This window comes from Moschus berezovskii, chromosome 27 (assembly GCF_049115385.1).
Source record: "Moschus berezovskii isolate FMDL1 chromosome 27, NW_MosBer_1.0, whole genome shotgun sequence".
Classification (NCBI taxonomy): Eukaryota; Metazoa; Chordata; class Mammalia; order Artiodactyla; family Moschidae; genus Moschus; species Moschus berezovskii.
The window spans coordinates 23232351-23260000 of record NC_142486.1 but is presented as its reverse complement, the minus strand read 5'-3'; the positions used below and the strand labels follow the sequence as shown (position 1 = coordinate 23260000).

The window sequence follows — 27650 nt, the reverse complement described above, 5'->3', positions numbered from 1 at the left end:
AACAAACACACAAAACACAAAGACTAAAAGAAGTTAGGCAGAATCTCCTCTAACTAGATTACCTCAAGAGACTGCATGAGAAACTGCACCAGGCCCACTGGTATACTTTTAATTGCCAGCCTCCTTGTAACTCACGATATACAGAGATGTAAGTGACATCCCACATAGAAAATTAGACAGCTGTTCCTCTGTCCTGCCACGTACTACTCTGAGAGAATTGTCTTTTTTTTTTTTTTTGTCACCCTTGCCTTGCCAGGCCATGTTTCTACAGCTGATAATGGTAGCAGGGTCCCAGACTGCAATAAGGAAAAAGGAAAATAGTTGTGGCGCCTTAAATTCAGTGAGGTGGGTCTTCCAAAGTGAAAAACCACAATCACTCTTCTACTGAGAAATGTCCTCTTTTAGAATGTTCACATGAAACAAATAAAAAGGCTGCCTCCAACAGATGGCATTAGTTGATCATACATGGTCTTTGGATCTTGGCCATCCTGTTGTTTCTGACTCTAAAGGAGAGTTTACAGCATTTGGGTTTGTTTTTAAGAGGGGTTATGAATACCATTTACCCTGATCATGTCCAAAAGTAGTGAGAGCTTTGAAAACCAGCTGAAAGAGAAGTGTATGATTACCATGGAGACAAGAGTAAAGCTTAACTTTCCATGGGTATGTTCACATTGATCACTTGTAAGGTGTCATTTTGCTCTTACAAACAGCTTTTTCAGAACCAAACCTACTTGCAAGTAGAGTAGTTATAAGAGAAGATATATGAAGAAAGCAGTTTGCATTACATTATGGAAATCATAGTTTTTCTTACACTGCGTCAGTTGAACAGGACATGGAGGAAAGAGATGAATCACGGTAGACAGGAGATGTTGTAGGGCAAAGTTACCTAGAAAACTTGGAAGCTGTGCACATAATTAGCTGTCCAGCAGCAGAAGGGAAGGAAAGATGTTGTCACAAAGTGGACCGAGAATGGGGTCAAGGGTACTTTGTGTACCAGTTTCCTGGCACAGAGCATGAACAGACTGATCTTGAATGATGGGGAAACAGAAAACAACATATGGAACCTGTGAAAAGAATACCGCTACATAAAGGAATATAATATGGAGATTATACTTGAAAGTATACCTCTGAACCTTGTTTAATGCAGGACTCATAATCAAATTTGAGGAAACTGTTTGGTATCCTACATATGGTACAAAAAGACAATTTTTTCATGAAATAAGAACAGAAAGACATAAAGAGAAAATAGGCTTAGATGAAAAGGCAAAATAAGATAAAAAAGGAGGGTAGATGAGTGAGCTAATAGAGATAATGATAAGGAGAAAGCAATAAAAGCTACTAACATTGATTTAATACTTTATGTGCATCATACTTAATTATAAATGTTTTATATATGTTAACACATTTAATTCTTATAAGAGCACCATGAATGCCTAGTGCTACTGCTGTCCTCATTCCATAACTGAGGAAATTGGGAGATGTTAAGAAACTTTCTCAAGGGCACCCAACCAGTAAATACTAGAGCCAGGATTCAGCCTCTGAAAATATGACTTCATGGCCTGTGCTTTTAATGACACACTAAGGAAGGACAGCAAGGAAATAAAAGATACAACAGCAGAATTAAAATCACTCAAAACAGGAAAAGCATAATTGAAGTTGTGGGTGAATCATATTAAAATGAAAAATCTACATAAAAAAGGCAAAAATATAAAAATAAGGAAGGAGGAGATGATAAATATGGAAGCCAGAGAATAAAACTTTCCTTTGATGACTGAAAGGATCATGTTCGAGGAAGAATAAACAAAAGAAGAACTACATCTTGACATAGTCTGTTAAAAAAGAAAACTATGATAGAACATTACAAGAAAGGACATCAGTAAGCCAATAAGAACCTGTGAAAAATAACTGCTATATATATTTAAAGTTCAATCTCACCCTAATTAAAAAGAGAAGAAATTTACATTAGTACTATTTTCAAACTTCAAACATGAACAGAATATCAATATACCTGAGGCAAAACTGATGGAACTACAGGAGAAATAGAAAAATACACTATTATAGTTGGAGACTTCTATACCCCTCTATCAGTAATTGACAGGTAGCAGGCAGAAAATGAGTAAAGATATATCAATAATCACTAATCAACTGGAACTAAATGACATCTATAGATTACTTCATCTAATAAGAGCAGAATATATTCTTCTCAAGCTCACATGGAACATTCACCAAGACAGATCATATTCTGGGTCAAAAAACACAACTTAAAAGTTTTTAATGAATAGAAACCACACAGTGTATACTCTCAGAGAAGAACACAGTTAAACTAGAAAGAACTCTGTACTTTCTGTTCAATTTTTCTATAAACCAAAAACTGCTCTAAAACTAAAGTCTATTAATATTTTTTTAAAAAGAGAAGAAATTTGGGCTTCAGTCACAATAGCAGAATAGAAAGACCCTGAGCTCAATTCTCAAGAATACACCCAAATCACAATTATTTGCAGAACAGTCATCAACGAAAATGACTGAAACCTACCAGAAAATGTCTTCTACAACTAAACACATAAAGAAGGAACCACAAGGAGACAGGTAAGAGGAATGGACTGGCAATATAATCAAGTTTCATACCCATAGGGTGGAGGCAATCCACAAACTGGACAATAATTAGAGTGCAGAGGTTCTCCCACAGGAGTGAGAGTTCTGAGCCCCATATATAGCTCCTCAGCCTGGCGGTCCTGCAGCGGGAGGACAATATCCCCCAGAGCATTTGACTTTGAAGGCCAGTGGACTTAATTTTGGGAGTTCCAAAGGACGGGAGGAAATAGAGACTTCACTCTGTAAGGGCACACACAAAATCTCACATGTACTAGGACCCATGGCAAAAGCAGTAATTTGATAGGAGCCTGGGCCAAACCTATCTGTTGGAGCCCTCTAGACACAGGCCTTTCCACCAGTGAACAAGCACTAGCCTGGCCCTCTAGGAAACCTAGATTAACCTCTAGACTAGCCTCATCCTATGACAGACATATTCAGTTCAGTTCAGTCGCTCAGTTGTGTCCGACTGAACCATGAACCACAGCACGCCATATTAGACAGCATATTAAAAAGCAGAAACATAACTTTGCCAGCAAAGGTTTGTATAGTCAAAGCTATGAGTTTTCCAGCAGCCATGTACAGATATGAGAGGTGTATCATAAAGAAGGCCGAGCACCAAAAAATTGATGCTTTTGAACTGCGGTGTTGGAGAAGACTCTTGATAGTCCCTTGGAGATCAAACAAGTCAATCCTAAAGAAAATCAACCCTGAATATTCATTGGAAGGACTGATACTGAAGCTGAAGCTCCAATATTTTGGCCAACTGATGTGAAGAGCCAACTTACTGGAAAAGACCCTGATGCTGGGAAAGATTGAGGGCAGGAGGAGAAGAGGATGACAGAGGATGAGACGATTGGATGGCATCATTGACTCAATGGATATGAATTTGAGCAAGCTCTGGAAGATGGTGAAGGACAGGGAAGCCTGGGGTACTATGATCCATGGGGTTGCAAAGAGTCAGACATGACTGAGAGACTGAACAAAAACAAGAAGGAGCAGAGAAAGGGCCTGAGAACATATTTAAAAACACAGTAGCTGAAAACTTCCCTCACATGGGAAAGAACACAGTTACCCAAGCCTATGAGGTGCAGAGAGCCTGATACAGGAGGAAGCAGAGAGGAACACACCAAGATGTATTGTAGTAAAAATGACAAAAATTCAAGAGACAGTATAAAAGCAACATGGGAAAAGCAACAAATAACATACAAGGGAACTCTCATAAGGCTATCAGCTGATTTATCAGCAGAAACTCTGCAGGCCAGAAGGGAGTGGTGCAATATTTTTTAAGTGGTGAGAGGAAAAAATCTACAACCAATAATATTCTACCTAGTAAGGCTTTCATTCATATTTGATGGAGAGAGATAAAGCTACACAGACAAACAAAAGCTAAAAGAGTTCAACACCACCAAATGAGCTTTACAACAAATGTTAAAGGGAACTTTTCAAAGCAAAAAAGAAAAGGCCACACCTAGAAATAAGAAAATACAAACCAAAAAAACTCACCAGCAAAGGCAAACCAACAGTAAAGGTAGGAAATCATCCACACACAAAAGTAGCAGGGAGGTTGAAAGTCAAAAGTAATAAACTCTAAAACAGAAATATAGTCCAATGGAACAAGATAGAATGCCCAGAGATAAACCCATATACCCACGGATACTTTGATAAAGGAGGCAAGAATATATAGTGGGAAAAAGATAGTCTCTTCAATAAGTGGTGCTGGGAAAACCTGACAGTCGTGTATAAAAGAATGATATTAGAACACTTCCTAACACCATACAGAAATATAAACTCAAAATGGATTAAAGGCTTAAATGTAAGGCCAGAAACTATAAAACTTCTGAGGAAAACATAGGCAGAATTCCCTATGACATAAATCACAGCAAGATCCTCTATGACCCACCTCCTAGAGTAGCGGAAATAAAAGCAAAAATAAAAAAGGGGGACCCAATTAAACTTAAAAACTTTTGCACAGTAAAGGAAACTATAAACAAGATGAAAAGACAACCCTCAGAATGGGAAAAAAATAATAGCAAATGAAACAACTGACAAAGGATTAATTAAAAAAATATACAAGTAGCTCATGCAAATCAATAGCAGAGAAACAACCAATCAAAAAAAGGGGAAAAGACCTAAACAGACATTTCTCCAAAGAAGACATACAGATGGCTAATAAACACATGAGAAGATGCTCAACATCATTCATTATTAGAGAAATGCAAATCAAAACTACAATGAGATATCACCTCACACCAGTCAGAATGACTGTTATCAAAAAATCTACAAACAAAAAATGCTGGAGAGGGTGTGGAGGAAAGGGAACCCTCTTATACTGTTGGTGGGAATGCAAATTGATACAGCTGCTGTGGAGAACAATATGTGAAGTGAAGTGAAAGAGGCCCACTTGTGTCCAACTCTTTGCGACCTTGTGGTGTATATAGTCCATGGAATTCTCCAGGCCAGAATATGGGAGTGGGTAGCTTTTCCCTTTTCTAGGGGATCTTCCCAACCCAGGGATCAAACCCAGGTCTCCTGCATTGCAGGGGGATTCTTTACCAACTTAGCCACAAGGGAAACCCAAGAACCTAGAGTGGGTAGTCTATCCCTTCTCCAGTGGATTTTTCCAACTCAGAAATCAAACTGGGATCTCTGGCATTGTAGGTGGATTCTTCACATTGCATCCTGCATTGTAGGCAGAGAACAGTATGGAGATTCCTTTAAAAACTAGGAATAAAACCACCATATAACCCAGCAATCCCACTACTACGTACATACCTGAGGAAACCAAAATTGAAAAAGACACATGTTAACCAATGTTCATTACAGCTCTATTTACAATAACTAGGACATGGAAGCAACCTAGACATCCATCGACAGATGAATGGATAAAGAAGCTATGGTACATATATATAATGGAATATTGCTGCTGCTGCTGCTGCTAAGTCGCTTCAGTCGTGTCTGACTCTGTGTGACCCCATAGATGGAAGCCCACCAGGCTCTGCCGTCCCTGGGATTCTCCAGGCAAGAACACTGGAGTGGGTTGCCATTTCCTTCTCCAATGTGTGAAAGTGAAAAGTGAAAGTGAAGTCGCTCAGTCGTGTCTGACTAGTAGCGACCCCATGGACTGCAGCCCACCAGGCTCCTCTGTCCATGAGATTTTCTAGGCAAGAGTACTGGAGTGACTTGCCAATGGAATATTCAGTTCAGTTCAGTCGCTCAGTCATGTCCAACTCTCCGCGACCCCATGAATCACAGCATGCCAGGCCTCCCTGTCCATCACCAACTCCCGGAGTTCACTCAAACTCATGTCCATCGAGTCGGTGATGCCATCCAGCCATCTCATTCTCTGTCGTCCCCTTCTCCTCCTGCCCTCAACCTTACTCAGTCATAAAAAGGAATGTGTTTGAGTCAGTCCTAATGAAGTGGATGAACCTAGAGCCTATTACAGAGTGAAATAAGTCAGAAAGAGAAATAGGTATACTAATGCATATATATGGAATCTAAAAAGATAGTACTGATGAACCTATTTGCACAGTAGCAGTGGAAACACAGACATTGAAAACAGATTTATGGACATGGCTGGGGGTGTGTGTGGGAAGTATGAAGAGAGTAACATGGAAATATACATTACCATGTGTAAAATAGATAGCCAATGGGAATTTGCTCTATGACTCAGGGAACTGAAGCAAGGGCTCATTAACAACCTAGAGGGGTGGGATGGGGACAGAGGTGGGAGGGATGTTCAAGTGGGAGGGCACATGGGCAAGCTTATGACTGATTCATGTTGATGCTTGGTAGAAATCAATGCAATACTAAAGCAATTAACCTTCAATTAAAAATAAATTTAAAGAAAAAAGTAGTAAAATCTATACCCACAATAAGCATTTAAGAGATACAGAATACAATTATATGTAAAATATGATAACAAAACTAGTAATAGTGAGGGGAGGAGAGTACAAATGCAGTATTTTAAAAATATACTTGAAATGAAGAGCTCAACAACTTATACACACACACACAAACACATAGACTGCCATATAACTTCATGGTTTCCATATATCAAACATATATAATATACACACAAAAAAAAATGTAAAAGGAATTCAACCATAACACTAAAGATAGTCATCAAATCTTAAGAGAACAAAAAAAGAAAGAAAAAAAAGATCACAGAAACAACTCCAAAACAATGAACAAAATGACAAGAATATATATCTCAATAATTACCTTAAAAGTAAATGGATTAAATGCTCCAACCAAAAGACAGAGTGGCTGAATGGATACAAGAGACACACATAGACTGAAAGTGAGCAGATTCAAAAGGGTATTCCATGTAAATGGAAATAAAAAGACAGCCAAAGTAGTAACACTTACATCAGACAAAACAGACTTTAAAATAAAGACTGTTACAAGAGACAAAGAAGGAACGTACATAATGATCAAGGGATCAATCCAAGAAGATGGCTGTAAATATCTATTCACCAAACATAGGAGCACCTATATAAATAAGGCAAAATAGATGAGACATAAAAGGAGTAACTAGTAACACAATAATAATAGGGAATTTTAACACCCCACTTATATCATAGGACAGATTATCCAGACAGAAAATACATTAGGAAATGCTGGTCTTTAATGACACTTTTGATCACACAGGCTTAATTGACATTCACAGAGCATTCTGGCCAAAAGTAGCATGATATACATTATTTCAAGTGCACATGGAACATTCTCCAGGACGGATCACATGCTAGGACACAAAAAAGCCTCAGTAAATTAAGAAAATTGAAATCATATCAAGTATCTTTTTCAACAACGAGCTATGAGACTAGAAAAGGAAAACATACTGCAAAAGACACAAATAAGTAGTGGAGGCTAAACAAGCAGTTGGTCACTGAATAAATCAAAGAGAAAAACATACGAAACTACCGAGAAGCAAATGAAAGTGAAAACATGACAATCCAAAGCCTATGGGAAATAGCAAAACAGTTCTAAGAGGAAAATTTACAGCATTATAAGCTTACTACCTCAGCAAACAAGAAAAGTCTCAAATAAGCAACCTAACTTTATACCTATATGAAACAGAAAAAAGAACAACAAATAAAACCCAAAGTTAGTAGAAAGAAAAAAATAATAAAGATCAGAGGAGAAATGAATAAAATCGAGACTAAAAAACAATAGAAAAGATCAGTGAAACTAAAAGCTGGTTCTAGGAAAAGATAAACAAAATTTATAAAACTGTAGCATGATTCATCAAAAAAATAAAGTCAGCCACTGTTTCCCCATCTATTTCCCATGAAGTGATGGGACCAGATGCCATGATCTTAGTTTTCTGAATATTGAGCTGTAAGCCAACTTTTTCACTCTCCTCTTTCACTTTCATCAAGAGGCTCTTTAGTTCTTCACTTTCTGCCATAAGGGTGGTGTCATCTGCATATCTGAGGTTATTGATATTTCTCCTGGCAATCTTGATACCAGCTTGTGCTTCATCCAGCCCAGCATTTCTCATGATGTACTCTGCATATAAGTTAAATAAGCAGGATGACAATATAGAGCCTTGATGCATGGCAAATAGATGGGGAAACAGTGGAAACAGTGGCTAACTTTATTTTTCTGGGCTCCCAAATCACTACAGATGCTGATTGCTGTCATGAAATTAAAAGACGCTTACTCCTTGGAAGAAAAGTTATGACCAACCTATACAGCATATTAAAAAGCAGAGACATTGTCAACAAAGGTCCGTTTAGTCAAGGCTATGGTTTTTCCAGTAGTCATGTATGGATGTGAGAGTTGGACTATAAAGAAAGCTGAGCACCGAAGAATTGATGCTTTTGAAATGTGGTGTTGGAGAAGACTCTTGAGAGTCCCTTGGACTGCAAGGAGATCCAGCCAGTCTAAAGGAGATCAGTCCTGGGTGTTCATAAAGGACTGATGTTGAAGCTGCAACTCCAATACTTTGGCCACCTGATGGGAAGAGCTGACTCATTTGAAAAGACCCTGATGCTGGGAAAGATTGAGGATGGGAGGAGAAGGGGTTGACAGAGGATAAGATGGTTGGATGGCATCACTGACTCAATGAACAAGAGTTTGGGTAAACTCTGGGAGTTGGTGATGGACAGGGAGGCCTGGTGTGCTGTGGTTCATGGGGTCGCAAAAAGTTGGACACGGCTGAGCAACTGAACTGAACACATAGAACATTAATACGTGATTAAAGTGATCATTTTGAAGATAATGTATGTAGCAAAACCATAAACATTTCAATATTAGATTATAATGAAAAATATTAAAGGAAATGTTAAAACCATAATCACCATGATATGACATGTGTAAATACAGAGAATAGGACTAGAAGGGAGTAAGAAAAACAGAAGTGGTTGTATTTCTCATGCTGTTCCCTGGGGCCTATTATACTGCTGAGATTATAGATAATTTTAAAAAGTCATATTGACTTTTTCTAAGTTAACAATTAGTAGTTAAATTAACTCATAAGACCTGACTTCAGGGTCACCCATCTCTACATACATGGGCCATCTCTGAAGAAGTATACCTCCTTAGGCAACCTATAAAATCTTTCCTGGCTTTTGTAAAGGCCTTACATGGATCTTGCATTTTGACTGGGTTTGGAACATATGCTCCAAACCACTATAGGGAGACAAAACAAACAGGTACCAAGTTACCTCTTTCCGGAAAGATGTTGTTTTTGGTGAGTTTGACGCTTTTGGGTCTTGGGTTGTTATTATCCATACCCATGATCAAGTTGCGGAAAAATAGATCAAATTTCTTTCTACTGTCTGCATCGATGGTGCCAGCTACCGTCCATACCAAGGCAAAAAGGAACAGACCCTGTAGCCAGAGGAAGATCTGTTGGCTTGTCAGGCCTTCAAATAATTCACTTTCCTCCTCTTCTGTTTCCCTGATTTCATCTAAAAGCAAGAATAAGAATCTCAGAAAAAAGTGCAGAGTGCAATAGATAGGAATTGGGTAGTTCTATCCTTGAAGGGCCTGGGGAGGGGACTGATATTGAATGAGTGGCCCAATCCTTTTTCTACATATATAAAATTTTTTTATTGTAGTAAGATATACATAACATACAGATTACAATCTTAACCATTTTAAAGTTCAGTGGTATTAAATTCATCCATGTTTTTGTGCAACCATCACCACTATTCACATCTGGGACTATTTTCATCCTGCAAAACTGAAACTCTATACCCATTAAACGTTAATTCATTACCTTCTTCCCCACAACCTGACAAATAGCATTCTACTTTCTGTCTTTATAAATTTGACTAACCTGGATATGTCTTAGAGGTGAAATAATATAGTCTTTATCTGACTGGCTTATTTCTCTTAGCACAGTGTTCTCAAGCTCCATTTGTTTTACAGCATGTATCAGAATATGTATCAGAATTTTTATTTTGACTGTGCCACATGGCTTGAAGGATCTCAGTTTCCTGACCAGGAACTGAACCCTGGCAGGGCAGTGAAAGCACTGAATCCTAACCACTAGACCACCAGGGAATTCCCCATAATTTCCTTCATTTTTACGGTGAATAATATTTCTCTGTATGTATGTATTATATTTTATTTATCCATTCATTCATTGGTGGACACTTGGGTTGCTTTCATCTTTGGTTACTATGAATAATGCTGCTATGAACACAGGTTCTATGTTCAAAAATAATATCGCTATGAATAAAAATCTGTCTAGTCCCTACTTTCAATGTCTTTATATATATACTCAGAGTGGAAGTGCTAAGTCATATGGTAATTCTACTTTTGATTTTGAGGAACTGAGAAACTATTTTCCATAGCAACTGTACCATTTTACATTTCATCAGTGGTGCACCAGGGTTCCAGTTTCTCGACATCCTCGTCAGTGCTTGTTCTTTTTGATTGTTAATATTGTTAGTACTGTTGTTGTTTGGATAGTATCCAACCTAATAGGTATGAGATGGAATCTCACTGTGGTTTTGATTTGCATTTTCCTAATAATTAGTGAAGTCAAGGCTATGGTTTTTCCAGTGGTCATGTATGGATGTGAGAGTTGGACTGTGAAGAAAGCTGAGTGCCGAAGAATTGATGCTTTTGAACTGTGGTATTGGAGAAGACTCTCGAGAGTCCCTTGGACTGCAAGGAGATCCAACCAGTCCATTCTAGAGGAGATCAATCCTGGGTGTTCATTGGAAGGACTGATGCTAAAGCTGAAACTCCAACACTTGGCCACCTCATGCGATGAGTTGACTCACTGGAAAAGACTCTGATGCTGGGAAAGATTGGGGGCAGGAGGAGAAAGGGATGATAGAGAATGAGATGGCTGGATGGCATCACTGACTTGATGGACATGAGTTTGAGCAAGCTGGGATTTGGTGATGGACAGGGAAGCCTGATGTGCTACAGTCTATGTGGTCACAAAGAATCAGACACAACCAAACAGCTGAACTGACTGATGACTCAGTAGTTCCACTCCTAGATTTATACTGAAAAAAAAAACCAAAAACACTAATTCAAAAAGATACATTCACCCAATGTTCATAGCAGCATTATTCATAATAGCCAAGATATTAAAACAACCTAAGTGTTCATCAAAAGATGAATGGATGAAGATGTGGTATACATACATAATGGAATAATGCTGCTGCTGCTGCTGCTAAGTTGCTTCAGTCGTGTCCGACTCTGTGTGACCCCATAGACGGCAGCCCACCAGGCTCCGCCATCCCTGGGATTCTCCAGGCAAGAACACTGGAGTGGGTTGCCATTTCCTTCTCCATATATTATGTATGGAATAATATACAACCATAAACAAGAATGAAATTCTGCCACTTGCAGCATCATGGATGGACTAGGAAGGCATTATGCTAAAGTGAAATAAGTTGACAGAGAAAGATAATACTGTATGATATCACTTATATGTGGATGCTAAAGCGGGAGGAGAGGGGACGACAGAGGATGAGATGGTTGGATCACATCACTGACTCAGTGGACATGAGTTTGAGTAAATTCCAGTTTTGGTGATGGACAGGGAGGACTGGCGTGCTGCAGTTCATGGGGTCACAAAGAGTCGGACACAACTGAGCGAATGGACTGAACTGAAAAGTTCTCCAAATTAACATATATTCTGTCATTTCCAGTAGAATTCTGTGAAATTTGATTTGTGTGAGACAGCTATAGAGAACTTCTCCAGGACGTACCAATACAATAATGTAAAGTAATTAGCCTCTAATTAAAATAAATAAATTAAAAAAAAATAAAACAATGATTCATTTAAACCAGTGGTTCTCTATGTCCTGGAGTAGTTCCATAGTTCTGGAGACTAAAGGGATCAGTTTTCTTATAGCATACATATGTGCTTTGTGAATTCAGATTTTTTGTAATGTAAATTTTTTAACATGGGAAAAACTTCCTAGTTTACTCTTCAGAATCTTTTTTCTGACAAACATTTACACATGCCATCTAAATTCATCTTCCTCCAGGATATCCCCGGTAGGTAAAGAGGAACAGGAATTATTATTCCCATTGTCTGGAGGAATCTAAGCCTGAGGAAAAATGGGCTAATTTGCATAAGAATACTCAGGAAGTCAATGAAAGATTAAGCCAAAATATATGGACTCTTTCCAGCAAACTCTACTATGTACACTCAGAAGACTTGTTTGTTCTTGACCAAAATGCTGGTCTCATTGTAACTTATGGGGGACTAGCAGGAGTGGGGACATAAAAATAGCCAAGGCATACCCTTGTTTGGCTTAAGCATTGTAGGGAAGTACTTACCAAGAAGAGAGGAGTACAGTCTCATCATTGAGAAGGCAAGGTGGATGGGAGAGGTTTGGACCACAAATTTACACTGAAGGCGAGTGAATTCAAGGCAGGGCTGGACAAGCCACATGAACATGTCATTGACCTAAGAGTAAAAGTAAAATTTGACATTAACAAGTGTGTTTAAGAACTTGGTACACCTCAAGGAGGCTGAAGATAAGACTACTGATGATTTTTGAGTCTAGGTACATTGAAGAAAATCCATAGGCAACAAGACCTGTGCCCCCAGCTTCCTATTTAACGTGCAGTCCACTGACTATGCCCACTCCTCCCATTCTACTGAGCTGAATACAGAAGAAAAGCTTGGAGCCACTATGGGTCAGCTACAGGATGCATGAAACAGTTTTAGGTTCCAGGAGCCAGTATATCTGACTTTTCTACAGAAAAATGTTAGGAATTCTAAACAACTGATTTGGAAATGACTGACTGGCATTTATAAGGCAGGACTCCTGTAGAAAGTGGACATTGAGAGGTCCGGGCTGATTTTCAGTAATTCCCCACATATATGTATGCATGTACATACTTACTGGTGAGTACGATGATTCTTATCTCTTGGCTCTGCTCCCTACCCTCTTACTCTTCAGAAGAAATTACTTGATTTTCTCCTCTTTAGTGTTTTTTCTTAAGCTTTGTGACTCTTACTGAAAATTACCTTGTTATTTTTTTGTAAGTAGGCAGCTCATCACTAAATAAATACACTCATAGGTGATTATATGTGGATATGTAAGAATATATAAATGTATAGGTGCTTTTATATGTATAATCCCAAAGAAGGGCAATGCTAAAGAATGTCCAAACTATGGCACAGTTGCACTCATCTCACATGCTAGGAAGTAATGCTCAAAATCCTTCAAGCTAGGCTTCAGCAGTACATGAACCGAGAACTTCCAGATGTACAAGCTGGATTTAGAAAAGCCAGAGGAACCAGAGATCAGATAGCCAGTATTTGCTGGATCATAGAAAAAGCAAGAGAATTCCCAAAAAACATCTACTTCGGCTTCATTGACGATGCTAAAGCCTTTGACTGTGTGGATCACAACAAACCATGGAAACTTCTTAAAGAGATCGGAATACCAGACCACCTTACCTGTCTCCTGAGAAACCTGTGTGCAGGTCAAGAAGCAACAGTTAGAACTGGACATGAGACAATGGACTGGTTTAAAATTGGCAAAGGAGTACATCAAGGGTGTATATTGTCACTCTGCTTATTTAACATCTGCAGAGTAGATTATGAGAAATGCTGGGCTGGATGAATCATAAGCTGGAATCAAGATTGTCGGGAGAAATATTATCAATCTTAGATATGGAGATGACACCATCCTAATGGTAGAAAGTGAGGAGGAACTAAAGAGTCTCATAATGAAGATGAAAGAGGACAATGAAATAGCTGCCTTAAAACTCAACATGTGATAGGAGAGAAGTTCAAAAGGGAGGGGATACATCTGGTCCCATCACTTCATGGGACATAGATGGGAAAACAGTGGAAACAGTGTCAGACTTTATTTTTTGGGGCTCCAAAATCACTGCGGATGCTGATTGCAGCCAGGAAATTAAAAGACGCTTACTCCTTGGAAGGAAAGTTATGACCAACCTAGATAGTATATTAAAAAGCAGAGACATTACTTTCCCACAAAGGTCCATCTAGTCAAGGCTATGGTTTTTCCCGTGGTCATGTATGGATGTGAGAGTTGGACTGTGAAGAAAGCTGATCGCTGAAGAATTGATGCTTTTGAACTGTGGTGCTGGAGAAGACTCTTGAGAGTCCCTTGGACTGCAAGGAGATCCAACCAGTCCATTCTAAAGGAGATCAATCCTGGGGGTTCATTGGAAGGACTGATGCTAAAGCTGAAACTGCAATACTTTGGCCACCTCATGCAACGAGTTGACTCACTGGAAAAGACTCTGATGCTGGGAAAGATTGGGGGCGGGAGAAGGAGACGACAGAGAATGAGATGGTCGGATGGCATCACTGACTCGATGGACAAGAGTTTGAGTGAACTCCGGGAGTTGGTGATGGACAGGGAGGCCTGGCGTGCTGTGATTCATGGGGTCACAAAGAGTCGGTCACGACTGAGCGATTGAACTGAACTGATATGTATACCTATGGCTGATTCAGGTTGAGGCTTGACAGAAAACAACAAAATTCTGTAAAATAATTATCATTCAATAAAAAAATAAATTAATAAAACTTCAACATTCAAAAAACTAAGATCATGGCAAATAGATGGGGAAACAGTGGAAAGAGTGAGAGATTATTTATTTGGGCTCCAAAATCACTGCAGATGGTGGTTGCAGCCATGAAATTAAAAGATGCTTGCTCCTTGGGAGGAAACCTATGACAAACCTAGACAGTGTATTAAAAAGCAGAGACTGCACTTTGTTGACAAAGGTCCATAAAGTCAACGCTATGGTTTTTCCAGCAGTCATGTGCAGATGTGAGAGTTGGACTATAGAGAAGACTGAGTGTCAAAGAATTGATGCTTTAGAACTGTGGTGTTGGAGAAGACTCTTGAGGGTCCCTAGGACAGTAAGGAGATCAAACCAGTTAATCCTAAAGGAAATCCCCTGAATATTCATTGGAAGGACTGATGCTAAAGCTGAAGTTGCAATACTTTGGCCACCTGATGTGAAGAGCCGACTCATTAGAAAAGACCCTGATGCTGGGAAGGATTGAGGGCAAGAGGAGAAGGGGGTGACATAGGATGAGATGGTTGGATGGCGTTACCGAGTTAATGGACATGAGTTTGAGCAAACTGTGGGATATAATGAAGGACAGGGAAGCCTGATGTGCTACAGTCCATGGGGTTGCAAAGAGTTGGATACAATTAAGTGACTAAACAGCAACAATGACTATGTATGAGTACATGGATATGTGGTACTCAGTCAGCAAATATTTATTGTGCATCTATTAAATGCAGTGTGATAGGTGCTAAGGATAAATGATGAACAAGATAGACAAGGTCTCTGTTCTCATGGTTTACAGTCTCAGGGGCAGGGGAGATAACAAATAATTAAACAAGCAAGGAAATGACTTAAGTATTTACAAATCCTGGAATGTACTAGCAGGAAACAAATGTATTACAATTGGATAAAACAAGAAGGGTTTAATAGGGTGGTCAGGGAAGACTTCTTGGCGAAGGGGGGCTTTATGCTAAGACCTCGGTGACAAACGTGAATCAACCCTTATGAGACTAAATGGGGCAAGATTTCCAGAAAGAGGAATAAAAAGGGCAAAAGCCTTGAGGAGGTAAAATCTGGGGTTTTCTAGGAATGGAAACTAGACCCTAGGGCTGGAAGGTAATAAGCTGAGCCTGAGAGGAGTGTAGGTGATGAGGCTGGAGGGGCAGGCTGGGTGGAATCACAATCTCAGAAGTCCTGGTAAGAAGTTAGACTACTCAGGACACTGGGAAGTCTGTGAAGGCTTCCTGTGCATGTGCTGGCTTCTGACTATGCATCTGGACATGTGTCTGCACATTATATATATGTATATAGTACAAGTATACAGTACATACATGTATATACAGACATGTACATAGTACATGTATACAAATGCAATAGGAAAGGCGCCATCCTATGCAGATCCCCAGAGCATTTCTACAGTGAGAAGAGAATCTAACTCAAATCCTTGTTGGCTTCTTCCATGGGAAACTTTACTAGGGAACCCTGTTAATGCAGCAAAAGAAGAACACAGATCTTCCTAACCTGGTATACCTCTAGAGCAGCTTCCAAAGGCATTTCTGCTGGTGGGCAAAAGGTTAAGGGGCGACATCCCAGTAATCATACAGAACGTTTCTCAAGCACCATAATTCTCCACTGAGGAGTCAAAAAGTAATGGAGAAGATGGAAGAGAAAGCAGAAACTGACTACACAATTCCAGCTCCACATGCAAAATAAAATGAAATAATAATGGCAAGAAGTCAGGAAGCAAGGTAATTAGGGACAATCAGGGAATTTCCTGCCCCTACTTGCCTTCTGTAATTATGAACGTGAAAACAATCCTAGAAGGCCTTTGAGATGAGGAGTCGGGAGACAGGGAAGGACAGAAAGGAAAGGGACCAGAGGGTCTCACCAATTCCTTGTGCTCCACAGTGAGACTGGAAGGCAGGGTATCCATGTATGAATCCTTCAGGGGCTTCCAGCCTAGCTGATGGGGTTCCATGTAGATCATCCCACACCTGGCAAGCACAAACAGAGGACCATCATGGTTCACATTGGGCTCCCAAGCATGTAGGGGTGAGGTAAATAGGCTGGAGCTTGGGTTGGAGCACAGACCGTCACCAGCTCCAAGCCAAAGGAAAGATGCACAGATTTTGCCAGGAAAGGGTAGAGACCAGTGTTAAGAGTGGGGTCTTGAGAATCAGAGACCTGTATTCAAATCTCAGCCCCAGATCCTACTAATTGAGTAACCTCGGAAAAATTTCTTTTCTGTCTCTGAATTTGTGTCCTTGTCTGTAAATTGAAGACTATAAAAAATAAGTAGCTTATAAGATTATTATAATGGTTAAATGAAAGGCCAATAAAGAATTTGGCACTATGTCTAGCATATAGAACACTCTTAATCAATGAAAACTACTATTATAATTTTCATAATGTTAGTACATTACCATGTACTGACACGTAACATTTAGTTAGCAATTTTTTCCCCACTCTGTTTTATTTAGGCACACTCCTCTTTGTTACTAACACTGGCTACCATTTATTCAGCACCTACTATGTGTCAGCCACTATGCTAAGTCTTAATGGCCTTCATTTCTAAATATTCCTCTTTATGGTTTACATTTTAGACTTGAAGAGACAGTAGCTCAGAGAGGCTAACTGACTTGGAAGAGGTCACACAGCTAGCAAGTGGTGTGTTCAAGGTGGGAGCCCAGGCTGGTCTAACTTGCGATGTGCTCTTTCTACTCCCTTACATTGCCTTTGGGAATGTGGGCTTATTTTTATTTTATTGTTTTATTTGTTATGGACTGGGAGGTACATGATTGGATTAATTATCATCCTTGGCACAATCATCATTAGCCCCTGCATGATCTTTCTTAGTTAATTGTGTTCAATAATGTAACCAGTGTCCATGAATGCAACATCCAGGCAGAAGCTACGGTTTTGACAATAACCTTTATCTAATCATAAAGTCTCCCTTATCCTATCCCCCTGGCTTTCCCCACCTGAGATTACACAGTATCTTGAATCTCACATCCACTGGTCCTTTGATTTCTTACCTTCTTATAGTTTTATATACATACACATATTTAGTTGTTTAGTTGGTTTTCAACCAGTCCATTCTAAAGGAGATTAGTCCTGGGTGTTCATTGGAAGGGCTGATGCTAAAGCTGAAACTCTAATACTTTGGCCACCTCATGAGAAGAGTTGACTCACTGGAAAAGAGTCTGATGCTAGGAGGGATTGGGGGCAGGAGGAGAAGGGGATGACAGAGGATGAGATGAATGGATGGCATCACTGACTCGATGGACATGAGTTTGAGTGAACTCCGGGAGCTGGTGATGGACAGGGAGGCCTGGAGTGCTGCAATTCATGGGGTCACAAAGAGTCGGTCACGACTGAGTGACTGAACTGAAATGAACTGAACTGAATAATTTAAAAGGGGATACTATGCTGCATGTAATATTACAGGCTTACTTTTCTTGCATTAAAAAAAATATCTATTTATTATTTATTTTTGGTTGGGTTGGGTCTTCGTTGCTGTGAAGGCTTTTCTTTAGTTGTGGCGAGTGGGGGGGTTACTCTCTAGTTGCAGTGCACGAGCTTCTCATTGCAGTGGCCCCTGTTGCTGTGGAGCATGGGCTCTAGGCATGCGGGCTTCTGTAGTTGTGGCTCCTGGGTTCTGGAGTACAGGCTCAGTAGTTACGGCACAAGGGCTTAGTTGCCCTGGGACATGTGGGATCTTCCCAGATCAGGGTTCAATGCTGTGTCTCCTGCATTGGCAGATGGAGTCTTTACTACTAAGCTACCAGAAAAGCCCTACAGGCTTACTTTTATATATAATACTGCTAAGATTTTATCTTTAATTTTATTAAGATTTATCTATATAGTCACTTATCAGTACTGTTCACTTATTTTGAATGACATACAAATACTACAGTCTGTGATATTATTATACTTTCTAATTCTCTCCTATTAATGGGCATTTGGGTCATTTCTAAGTGTTATTGTGAATTATGCTACTCTGAAAATTCTGGTACATGTCTCCTGTTGTACATGGGCACAAGTTTATTTTCAGTATATACTCAGAAGCAGAATTGCTCAGCCATGAGGCATATGAAGGTTCAACTTTAGGAGGTAGTTCAGTTCAGTCACTCAGTTGTATACGACTCTGTGACCCCATGGACTGCAGCACGCCAGGCTTCCCTGTCCATCGCCAACTCCTCACGCCTACTCAAACTCATGTCCATCACACTGGTGATGCCATCCAACCATCTCATCTTCTGTCATCCCCTTCTCTTTCCACCTTCAATTTTTCCTAGCAACAGGGTCTTTTCAAATGAGTCAGTTCTTCGCATCAGGTGGCCAAAGTATTGGAGTTTCAGCCTCATCATCAGTCCTTCCAATGAATATTCAGGACTGATCTCCTTTAGGATGGACTGGTTGGATCTCCTTGCAGTCCATGGGACTCTCAAGAGTCTTCTCCAACACCACAGTTCAAAAGCATCTTATTCAAAGTGTTTGCTGATTTTGTAATCTTACCAGCAGTGTGGATTGAGGACTGATTTTATGACAAAGTCTGACAAAAGGTAATATAGGTAATCTGCTAGAATTTAATCATATTTGTGGATTTTTAGAGCTTTTCCTCCTGCTTAGGGTTAGTGAGGTTTTGCCTTCCTTCAGGGGGCCCATGCAAGCTGACTCACCTGCTCACAGTGGCGGGGGAGGCCTGCTCCAGGTCAGCTGGCTCGAAGATCAGACTCATCTTGGGGCTCATCTGGATAATCTCTCCACTCATTAAACACAGCTGAAAGTACAAAGTAGAGGGGTAGAGGGCAGCAAATGGGTTGAATTCTATCTGCAAATAAAAGGCCTCAGTGGAGACAGAGATGGTTTGAATTCATTCAAAAAATGTTTCTTGAGCACCTACTCTACTAGGCACGATGGTAGCTGTGCAGAGTAAAACAGACAAAAAAATTCCTGTCCTCTTGAGGTTTGCATTCTGCTGGGAGGAAACAGATGATAAGCAAAATATATAGGCTATACAAGGATGAAAATGCTTTGGAGAAAAAGTAGAAAAGGGTTGGAGAATGCTGTGTTTGGTGAGATGTAATGTTAAATAGGGAAGTCAGAGAACTACTGAATGTCAGCCTTAGATAAAGAATCTAGAAATTATCAGATTACAGCTAGTTTCATGGTTCCATCCTCAGTGTTTAACACAGAACTTAATTGCACACTGGCATCCTATTATACTTTCTCAAGTTTCCCACGAAGACTTCTTCTGGAATCCCTCAGGGACTGGTCCAGGGTTAGAGTGACAAGAATATCTCCATATCATTTTTGAAATGGAAAGATCATTAGAAGCCCTAGTGTTTAGCAGGTATATCCCCAGAGAAAGTAGTGCAAATATACAGGACAGCCTCTGAGTTTATACACTAAGTCTGTGGCACTGCTTCTCATTTCCCAACATGGGTTAAAGTGAGATGTTTAAGTCCTGAGATGGCTTGAGGCCTTGGTCTCTCAGGGGAAAAGAAGAAATTCCATTGCTCCATGTTTCTCCTCCTAAGTTGGGGTTTAAAGAGCTTCTTGCAAATTACCTGACCCACATCAACCATGTCTGTAATCAGGTCATTTACTTGCAACCCCAGAAAGGTCACAGCTGTTATGGGACTAACACCACTACCAGTGTCATCTCTGAATATCAAGAAAAGTAAAATAGACCCATAGCTGTGACAGCAGTTTGATTTCATTCAGAGCTGAGAAGAGCCATCAGGAATTTCACTGACTCTTTATACTGCTGATCTCCAGACCAACCAATACATGTGTACAATTATTTTATATAACATAGTCCATATCATGGAATAAAACTCACTTCTATATTTATATGTTATATAATCAAAATTATGAACATGCTATTATTAGTATATGTGTGTAGTTTGGATAATTAGGCTTTCCATTGTTGACCATGACTCACTCTTAGTCTTGTGAAATGTAAATGCAGTTGGAAAATATATTTTTATTTAATAAGGAAGCATAGTCAGTGTAAGAACTCTTCCCTGAAATGGTGATACATATTATTTTATTTTAACCCTTATATAGCACTTGCTACATGACAGGCACTATTATAAGCAGTTTGTAAATATTAATTTATCTAATCTTGCTAACAATAGTATAACACAGACTATTATCCTCATTTTACAGATGATGCAATTGAGGTATAGGTATAGCTTTCCTGAGGTTACATGACTGCTGAGTGGTAAGATAGGATCTGAACCCAGGCTGTCCAGCTCTAGAGACTAAGCTCTTTGCCACTACGCTTACTGCAGTAGGCAGAATGTATCTTCCAAAGACTGCTGTGATGTCTGCTAACCCACGTGTACTTTTGCAATGTGATCTCACCCACCTCCATCAAGAGGTGGCATCTATTTCTCTACTTCCTTTAATCTGGAAAGGTTCTGTGACTTCTTTGACTTAACAAAATTCAGAGAAAGTAATGCTGTGCTAGTTCCAAGAAGAGATTTTAACGTCCTGCCTCTTGCAAATCAACCACCAGGTAAGGAGTACCACTAGTCCAAGACCACCAAAAGATAAGCCCAAGTCATGTGGACAGGCCTGGACGATAAGATGCTATTTGAGAGAAAGAGAGAGAGAGAGAAACAAAGAGAGACAATACGGAGAGACAGACAAGTCAAGGAGGAAAAAGCCCCCAAAACTGAGTGAAGAAGCTACCATGGGTGTGGCTCCTCGAGCTCTAGCCACCTCAGATGACACCATGAGGATTAGCTCAGCCCTTTTGAGACTTTTCAAAATTTATAATCCACAGTATCATGAGCAAAGTTAAGCCACTAAGTATTAAGATAGTTTGCATCTTTATTTATACAGCAATGGATAACTAAAATACATCCCATATATCAGGTGCTTTGTATGGACTATCTTAATTATCAACACCCTTATTTTATTACTACCTTTTTTACAAATGAAGAAATTGGTTCAGAGAAGTTATGTGACTTGCCCAACTTGCTCAATTGTAGAGCTAGTAATCCAGTTTAAAGCCAGAACCAAGGCTTTTAACCATTATACAACAGTATCTCAAAACACACTCAACTTACCCACTACAGGTAAAAACAAAAGTATAATTCATGAATTGATAACTGTTACTTTCTTATGTGGCATTTATTCTCAGTGTAAATAAGTGTATACATTATATAGTCCTGATCAATCACTCACTTCAGTAAAAGAGTTTATTCCCCATCCATGTAAAAGTGATATCAGACAGGTACCTTTTTATTGTCATCCAGAACAGTGTTCATATTTTCAATCCAAACAGCATCCACTGGCCCATCAAATATAATCCACTTGCGGTCATCAGACAAAGAAGATGCTTGCTCTCGGAAAGCATTGGCAAGGACACCGTCTGTCCATTCATGGCTCACTTGGTCAAAGCACCCATACAGCTGCCCCATGGTGATAGCTTTGGGATTAATGATTTTATACTCCACAGCAAACTCTTCCATCTGTTTGGCTGGACAAGAAGGTCCAACAAAAGTTACAAAGTTTCTGGTGAGACCAGAACATTAGACAAGAGTCAATGCCATCTAAAAGGTCAAACAAATTTGTCAGCATGCCATCCAAGGATAGTCCTTATAAAATTTATACTCAGTCTGTGTAAAAATTGGGATAACTGGATAGGCAATGCCTTAAATTGTTAGGTTATTACAGCTATTAGTCTCTCACCATATTGTCTTCTGATGCTCATTTCAAACAAGTCAAATGAGACATTCAAATATAAATAAAGTCTGTCTGGGCCTAAAATAACTCAGGCAGTAAAGGAGAGAGATGCCATATAACCAGGTCTCGTTATGTATCTGGCTTTCATGGCTACCCTAGAACCTTGGCTTTGACTTGAGATGAGGAAACAACTGGCAGGTAAAAGATGGTTACTTTCCTTTTCCTCTATCTGAAGGGCTAGTTAAGCCCTGAAACCTCTTCTTTCGTTGCTCAATAAGTGTTCCCTGAGAATAGAGCACCAGGGCCTAACTGGAATACACAGGCTGATGGATGGTACATCATATGTGTTTAATAACAGAAAGTTACCACACTTTTACATGATCCTTCAAAGTAAGGAAAAACTGGAGTGCATGAACCATAAACCAAATACAGAATTGTTCCTGCAGAATCCTGAGGCAAAGACAATGGGGTAGCCTCCTTTCTCATTTAGTTTCCTAAACTATATTCAATACCTAAATTACTATTTAAGTTTGAAATGCCCAAATTAGTTTTTAATGTTAAGTCCGTGCTGAAAACAAAAATCCAACAGTAACTCAATGTTATTACAAAAAAAAAAAATTAAAACAATGCATACTGGAAGGAATTGTGTAAACACAGGCAGAGCAAGGCACTGCTTTTCTCAAAACCACAGCTTTGTGTTTTATAAAAGGAAAACCCCCAAAACTGTTTCTCTGGCAATAGAAATAGCTTTTATTTGTTGAGTAGACACTGTGCTAGGTTATTTACCTGTATAATCTCATTTAATTATCACAATGATCCCATTATCACAATGATGCCTCTGGGAAAACAGAGGCAAAGAGAGGTTTAATAACTTGCCCAAGGTCTGTGTCTGATTCAAAAGTTTGAAGCCTCATCTTCTACATTAAATGAAAGGAAGGAAAGAAGGAAAGGAGGAGGGAGGGAGGGAAGCAGAGTCGATGGGAGGGGAGCAGAGTGGATGGGAGGGAGGGAGAATGGAAGGCAGAAAAAAAGGGAAAGGGAAGACAAAGAAAAAGAGGCAAAGAAGTAATGGAAAGAAAACAGAAACCATGCAGTGATCTGTTTTTAGAACAGTTTTGTTTATGCAAGTGGCAGGAGTTTCCCTCTCTCTGGGAAGCTTTTGGAGAAACCACAGTTCATCATTTGAGAAGATTCCTCCAGCCTAATGATGCACATAAAACCCCGTTAGAAGTTCTCCCTCTCTTTATTTTTTGCCTGCAGGCCCCTGTGTGCCATGTTCTATTTCTGGCTCTAATGTCACAATCCAGGGATGGCAAAGCTAACAGCTTAGCATCATCTCTATGGAACCAGTCAACTAAGTGGGGACACCTGCTCTCCCTGGAAGTCAGGGATGTGAGTTTTACCTCCGTATAAATCACCCAGAGCTGCAGCCAACACTTTATAAGCACACGTCTTGCCACCCATGGGATCTCCAACAATCATATAGCCATGTCTTACCAGCATCATCTCGTAGATCTGGGAGGAAACATCATGTAAGAAGTTAATCATTGCAAACCTCCCAGAATAGCAATTAGTCAGAAGTAAACAAGGAATGAGGGCTACAGTTCTTTTTTCATCCATTGCTTAAATATCTTTTGGATGAATAATAATATATGTGTGCACTTCAGATTATTTAAGGGATGAGAAATACTATTTACTCTGTACCTCTCCATGTGCTAAACATGAAGTGATTCACCTAAGTCATTTCATTTAATCCACTCAGGCATGTCTTGTGCTGTGTGTGCTGTGCTTAGTCACTCAGTCATGTCTGACTCTTTGTGACCTCATGGACTGCAGTCCACCAGGCTCCTCTGTACATGAGGATTCTCCAGGCAAGAATACTGGAGTGGGTTGCCATGCCCTCCTCCAGGGTATCTTCCCAACCCAGGGATTGAACCCAGGTCTCCTGCATTGCAGGCGGATTCTTTACCAATTGAGCCACCAGGCATCATTAACTACTTTCAAATGGTGGGAACACTGAGCCCAAGAGAGGTTAACTGACTTGCCCAAGCTCATCAGTGGTGGAACCATGATTTGACCACAGGGCCTCTGATTTCAATGCTGCTAATCTTTCCATCACACCATTTCTACTTGCTTTTAAAGAGGAAAAGGAAACAGTGGTCATTTTAACAAATTGTATTTCTACTGGAAATTTCCTTTCTCAAGGCCTAAATGCTACTCTGACTTAATTTGAATTCTCAATAGATTAAAATGTATTTTATGAGCCAGGAGAGATGCTGTAAAATATAAATGACCTTCCATGTAATTTTAGCCCTTACCCTTGAGAATCAATAGCGAAGTGGAAGCTCATTTTTTGAATTTTCTAATTGTTTTGTCTGTCTGTGACGAGTAGTCTATGATAACTGATATGGAAACGCTTTGGTCATTTATGTTAATGTGACATGTTTTCTCTTTCCTTCTAAACTGTGAATCTCTCAGAAAAGGGGAGTACATGAAGTTTTTTATTTTAAAGATTATGTTCTCATTATTTTTCACCTTTCCTGGAGTAGGAAATGGCAATCCATTCCAGTATTCCTGCCTGGAAAATCCCATGGACAGAGGAGCAAAGAGTCAGACATGACTGAGCAACTAACATACATTTTTCACCTTGGAAGTGAGTTATGCTGCTGCTAAGTCACTTCAGTCGTGTCCGACTCTGTGTGACCCCATAGATGGAAGCCCACCAGGCTCCCCCGTCCCTGGGATTCTCCAGGCAAGAACACTGGAGTGGGTTGCCATTTCCTTCTCCAATGTGTGAAAGTGAAAAGTGAAAGTGAAGTCGCTCAGTCGTGTCCGACCCTTAGCGACCCCACGGACTGCAGCCTACCAGGCTCCTCCATCCATGGGATTTTCTAGGCAATAGTACTGGAGTGGCTTGCCATTGCCTTCTCCAGGAAGTGAGTTATACAGAGGGTCTAAATGAAGACAATAAGGGTGGTACAGGTACTGATAAAAGTGAGTCAGCAAATATTTGTTAAACACCTACTATGTGCCAGACACTGTTCTAGATGCTACAGACACAGAGGATAAAACAAAAAAAAATTCCCAGCCATCAAGTAGGTTTACATTCGAGTAGGAAAGACATTTCAGATGGAATAAAGATAAGTGAGTTGACTGTGCAGTAGAAAGAAGAAAGGCACTTATGCTTCAACAGTCTCTCACCTTCCTCCCCACACACCTTTAAATGGATTACTGAAAGTGAAAGCCTCTCAGTCATGTCCTGCTCTTTGTAACTCCATGGACTATACAGGGGGAGTTTCTGTGGAATTCTCCAGGCCAGAATACTGGAGTGGGTAACCTTTCCCTTCTCCAGGGGATCTTCCCAACCCAGGGATCAAACCCAGGTCTCCCACATTGCAGGCAGATTCTTTACCAGTTGAGTCACATGGGATGCCCAAGAATACTGGGGTGGGTAGCCTAACCCTTCTCCAGGGGATCTTCCCGACCCAGGAATTGAACCAGGGTCTCCTGCATTGCAGGTGGATTCTTTACCAACTGAGCTATCAGCAAAGCCCAAAATGAATTATTAAGGTATCAATATAACAAAAGGGATGGTTATTCCATACATATATTTTTGGCTGTGCTGGGTCTTCATTGCAGCATGCACTGTGAAGCACAGGCTTAGCTGCCGTGTAGCATGTAGAATTTTAGTTTCCCACCCAGGGATTTGACTTAAGACCCCTGTATTGGAAGGAGAATTTTTAACTATTGGATCACCAGGGATCTCCTCATATGTTTTGTTTTTGAAAATTGGTACTAAAATATTTAAACTATATAAAAGTTTACCTGTAGGCCTGCAAATTACTTTGAAATACATTAAAAGTAAGATAAGTGGATTATGGATGTACAGATTTGTGGGATCTAGCTCCCTGACCAGGGATTGAACCTTGGCCAATTGCTTTGGAAGCACAGAGTCTTAACTACTGGACCACCAGGGAAGCCCCGCCCCCAAGTGATAAAGCAAGTATTATAAAAATGCTCATTATAAAATCTCAGTGGTGGGTACATAGGTATTCTCAGGAAAATACTTTCAATTTTTTTGCATGTTTAAAATATAATAAAATATTGAAAACAAAAACTCATGCCTAGTTAAAAGATAGTGTTTATATAGTGCCATTATCTTCATTACCTCCAGCATAGTTTGGCCTCAGGGCAAACAAGAGGGAGGGAACACAGCCCCATTCATCATCAGAAAATTGGATTAAAGGTTTACTGAGCATGGCCCCACCCATCAGGACAAGACCCAGTTTCCCCCTCAGTCAGTCTCTCCCATCAGAAAGCTTCCATAAACCTCTTATCCTTCTCTATCAGAGGGCAGACAAAATGAAAACCACAGAAAACTAACCTACCTGATCACACAGACCACGGCCTTGTCTTACTCAATGAAACTATGAGCAGAGCCATGTAGGACCACCCAAGATGGACAGGTCATGGTGGAGTGTTTGACAAAAGGTGGTCCACCGGAGAAGGGAATGGCAAACCACTTCAGTATTCTTGCCTTTAGAACCACATGAACAGTGTGAAAAGGCAAAAAGATAGAACACTGAAAGGTGAACTCCCCAGGTCGGTAGGTACCCAAAATCCTGGAGATCAATGGAAAAATAACTCCAGAAAGTATGAAGAGATGGAGCCAAAGCAAAAACAACACCCAGGTGTGGATGTGACTGATGATGGAAGTAAAGTCTGATGCTATAAAAAAGCAATATTGCATAGGAACCTGGAATGTAAAGCCCATGAATCAAGACAAATTGGAAATGGTCAAACAGGAGATGGCAAGAATGAACATCAACATTTTAGGAATCAGCGAACTAAAATGGACTGGAATGGGTGAATGTAACTCAGATGGCCATTATGTCTACTGCTGTGGGCAAAAATCCTTTGAAGAAATGGAGTAGCCATCATAGTCAACTAAAGAGTGCGAAATGCAATATTTGAATGCAATCTCAAAAATGACAGAATGATCTCTGTTCATTTCCAAGGCAAACCATTCAATATCACAGTAATCCAAGTCTGTGCCCCAACTAATAATGCCGAAGAAGCTGAAGTTGAATGGTTCTATGAAGACCTACAAGACCTTCTAAAACTAACACCCAAAAAGATGTCCTTTTCATTAGAGGGGACTGGAATACAAAAGTAGGAAGTCAAGAAATAACTGGAGTAATGGGAAAATTTGGCCTTGGAGTACAGAATGAAGCAGGGCAAAGGCTAACAAAGTTTTGCAAAGAGAATGCACTGGTCATAGTAAACACCCTCTTCCAACAACACAAGAGAAGACTCTTCACATGGACATCACCAGATGATCAATACCGAAATCAGACTGATTA

General features: G+C 39.9%; 1 protein-coding gene across 1 annotated transcript in view; it reads right to left on the bottom strand.

The window, feature by feature from the left end:
* The window catches only part of DNAH3 (dynein axonemal heavy chain 3), a 244562-nt gene that overhangs the window by 99052 nt on the left and 117860 nt on the right, over positions 1–27650 (bottom strand). Inside the window, exons 35-40 of the mRNA XM_055409629.2 lie at positions 23691–23802; positions 21840–22081; positions 19266–19366; positions 16472–16577; positions 12358–12487; positions 9267–9512 (exon numbers count right to left, since the gene is read on the bottom strand). Coding sequence (XP_055265604.2) covers positions 9267–9512; positions 12358–12487; positions 16472–16577; positions 19266–19366; positions 21840–22081; positions 23691–23802 — 937 coding nt within the window. The remainder of the gene's footprint in view (positions 1–9266; positions 9513–12357; positions 12488–16471; positions 16578–19265; positions 19367–21839; positions 22082–23690; positions 23803–27650) is intronic.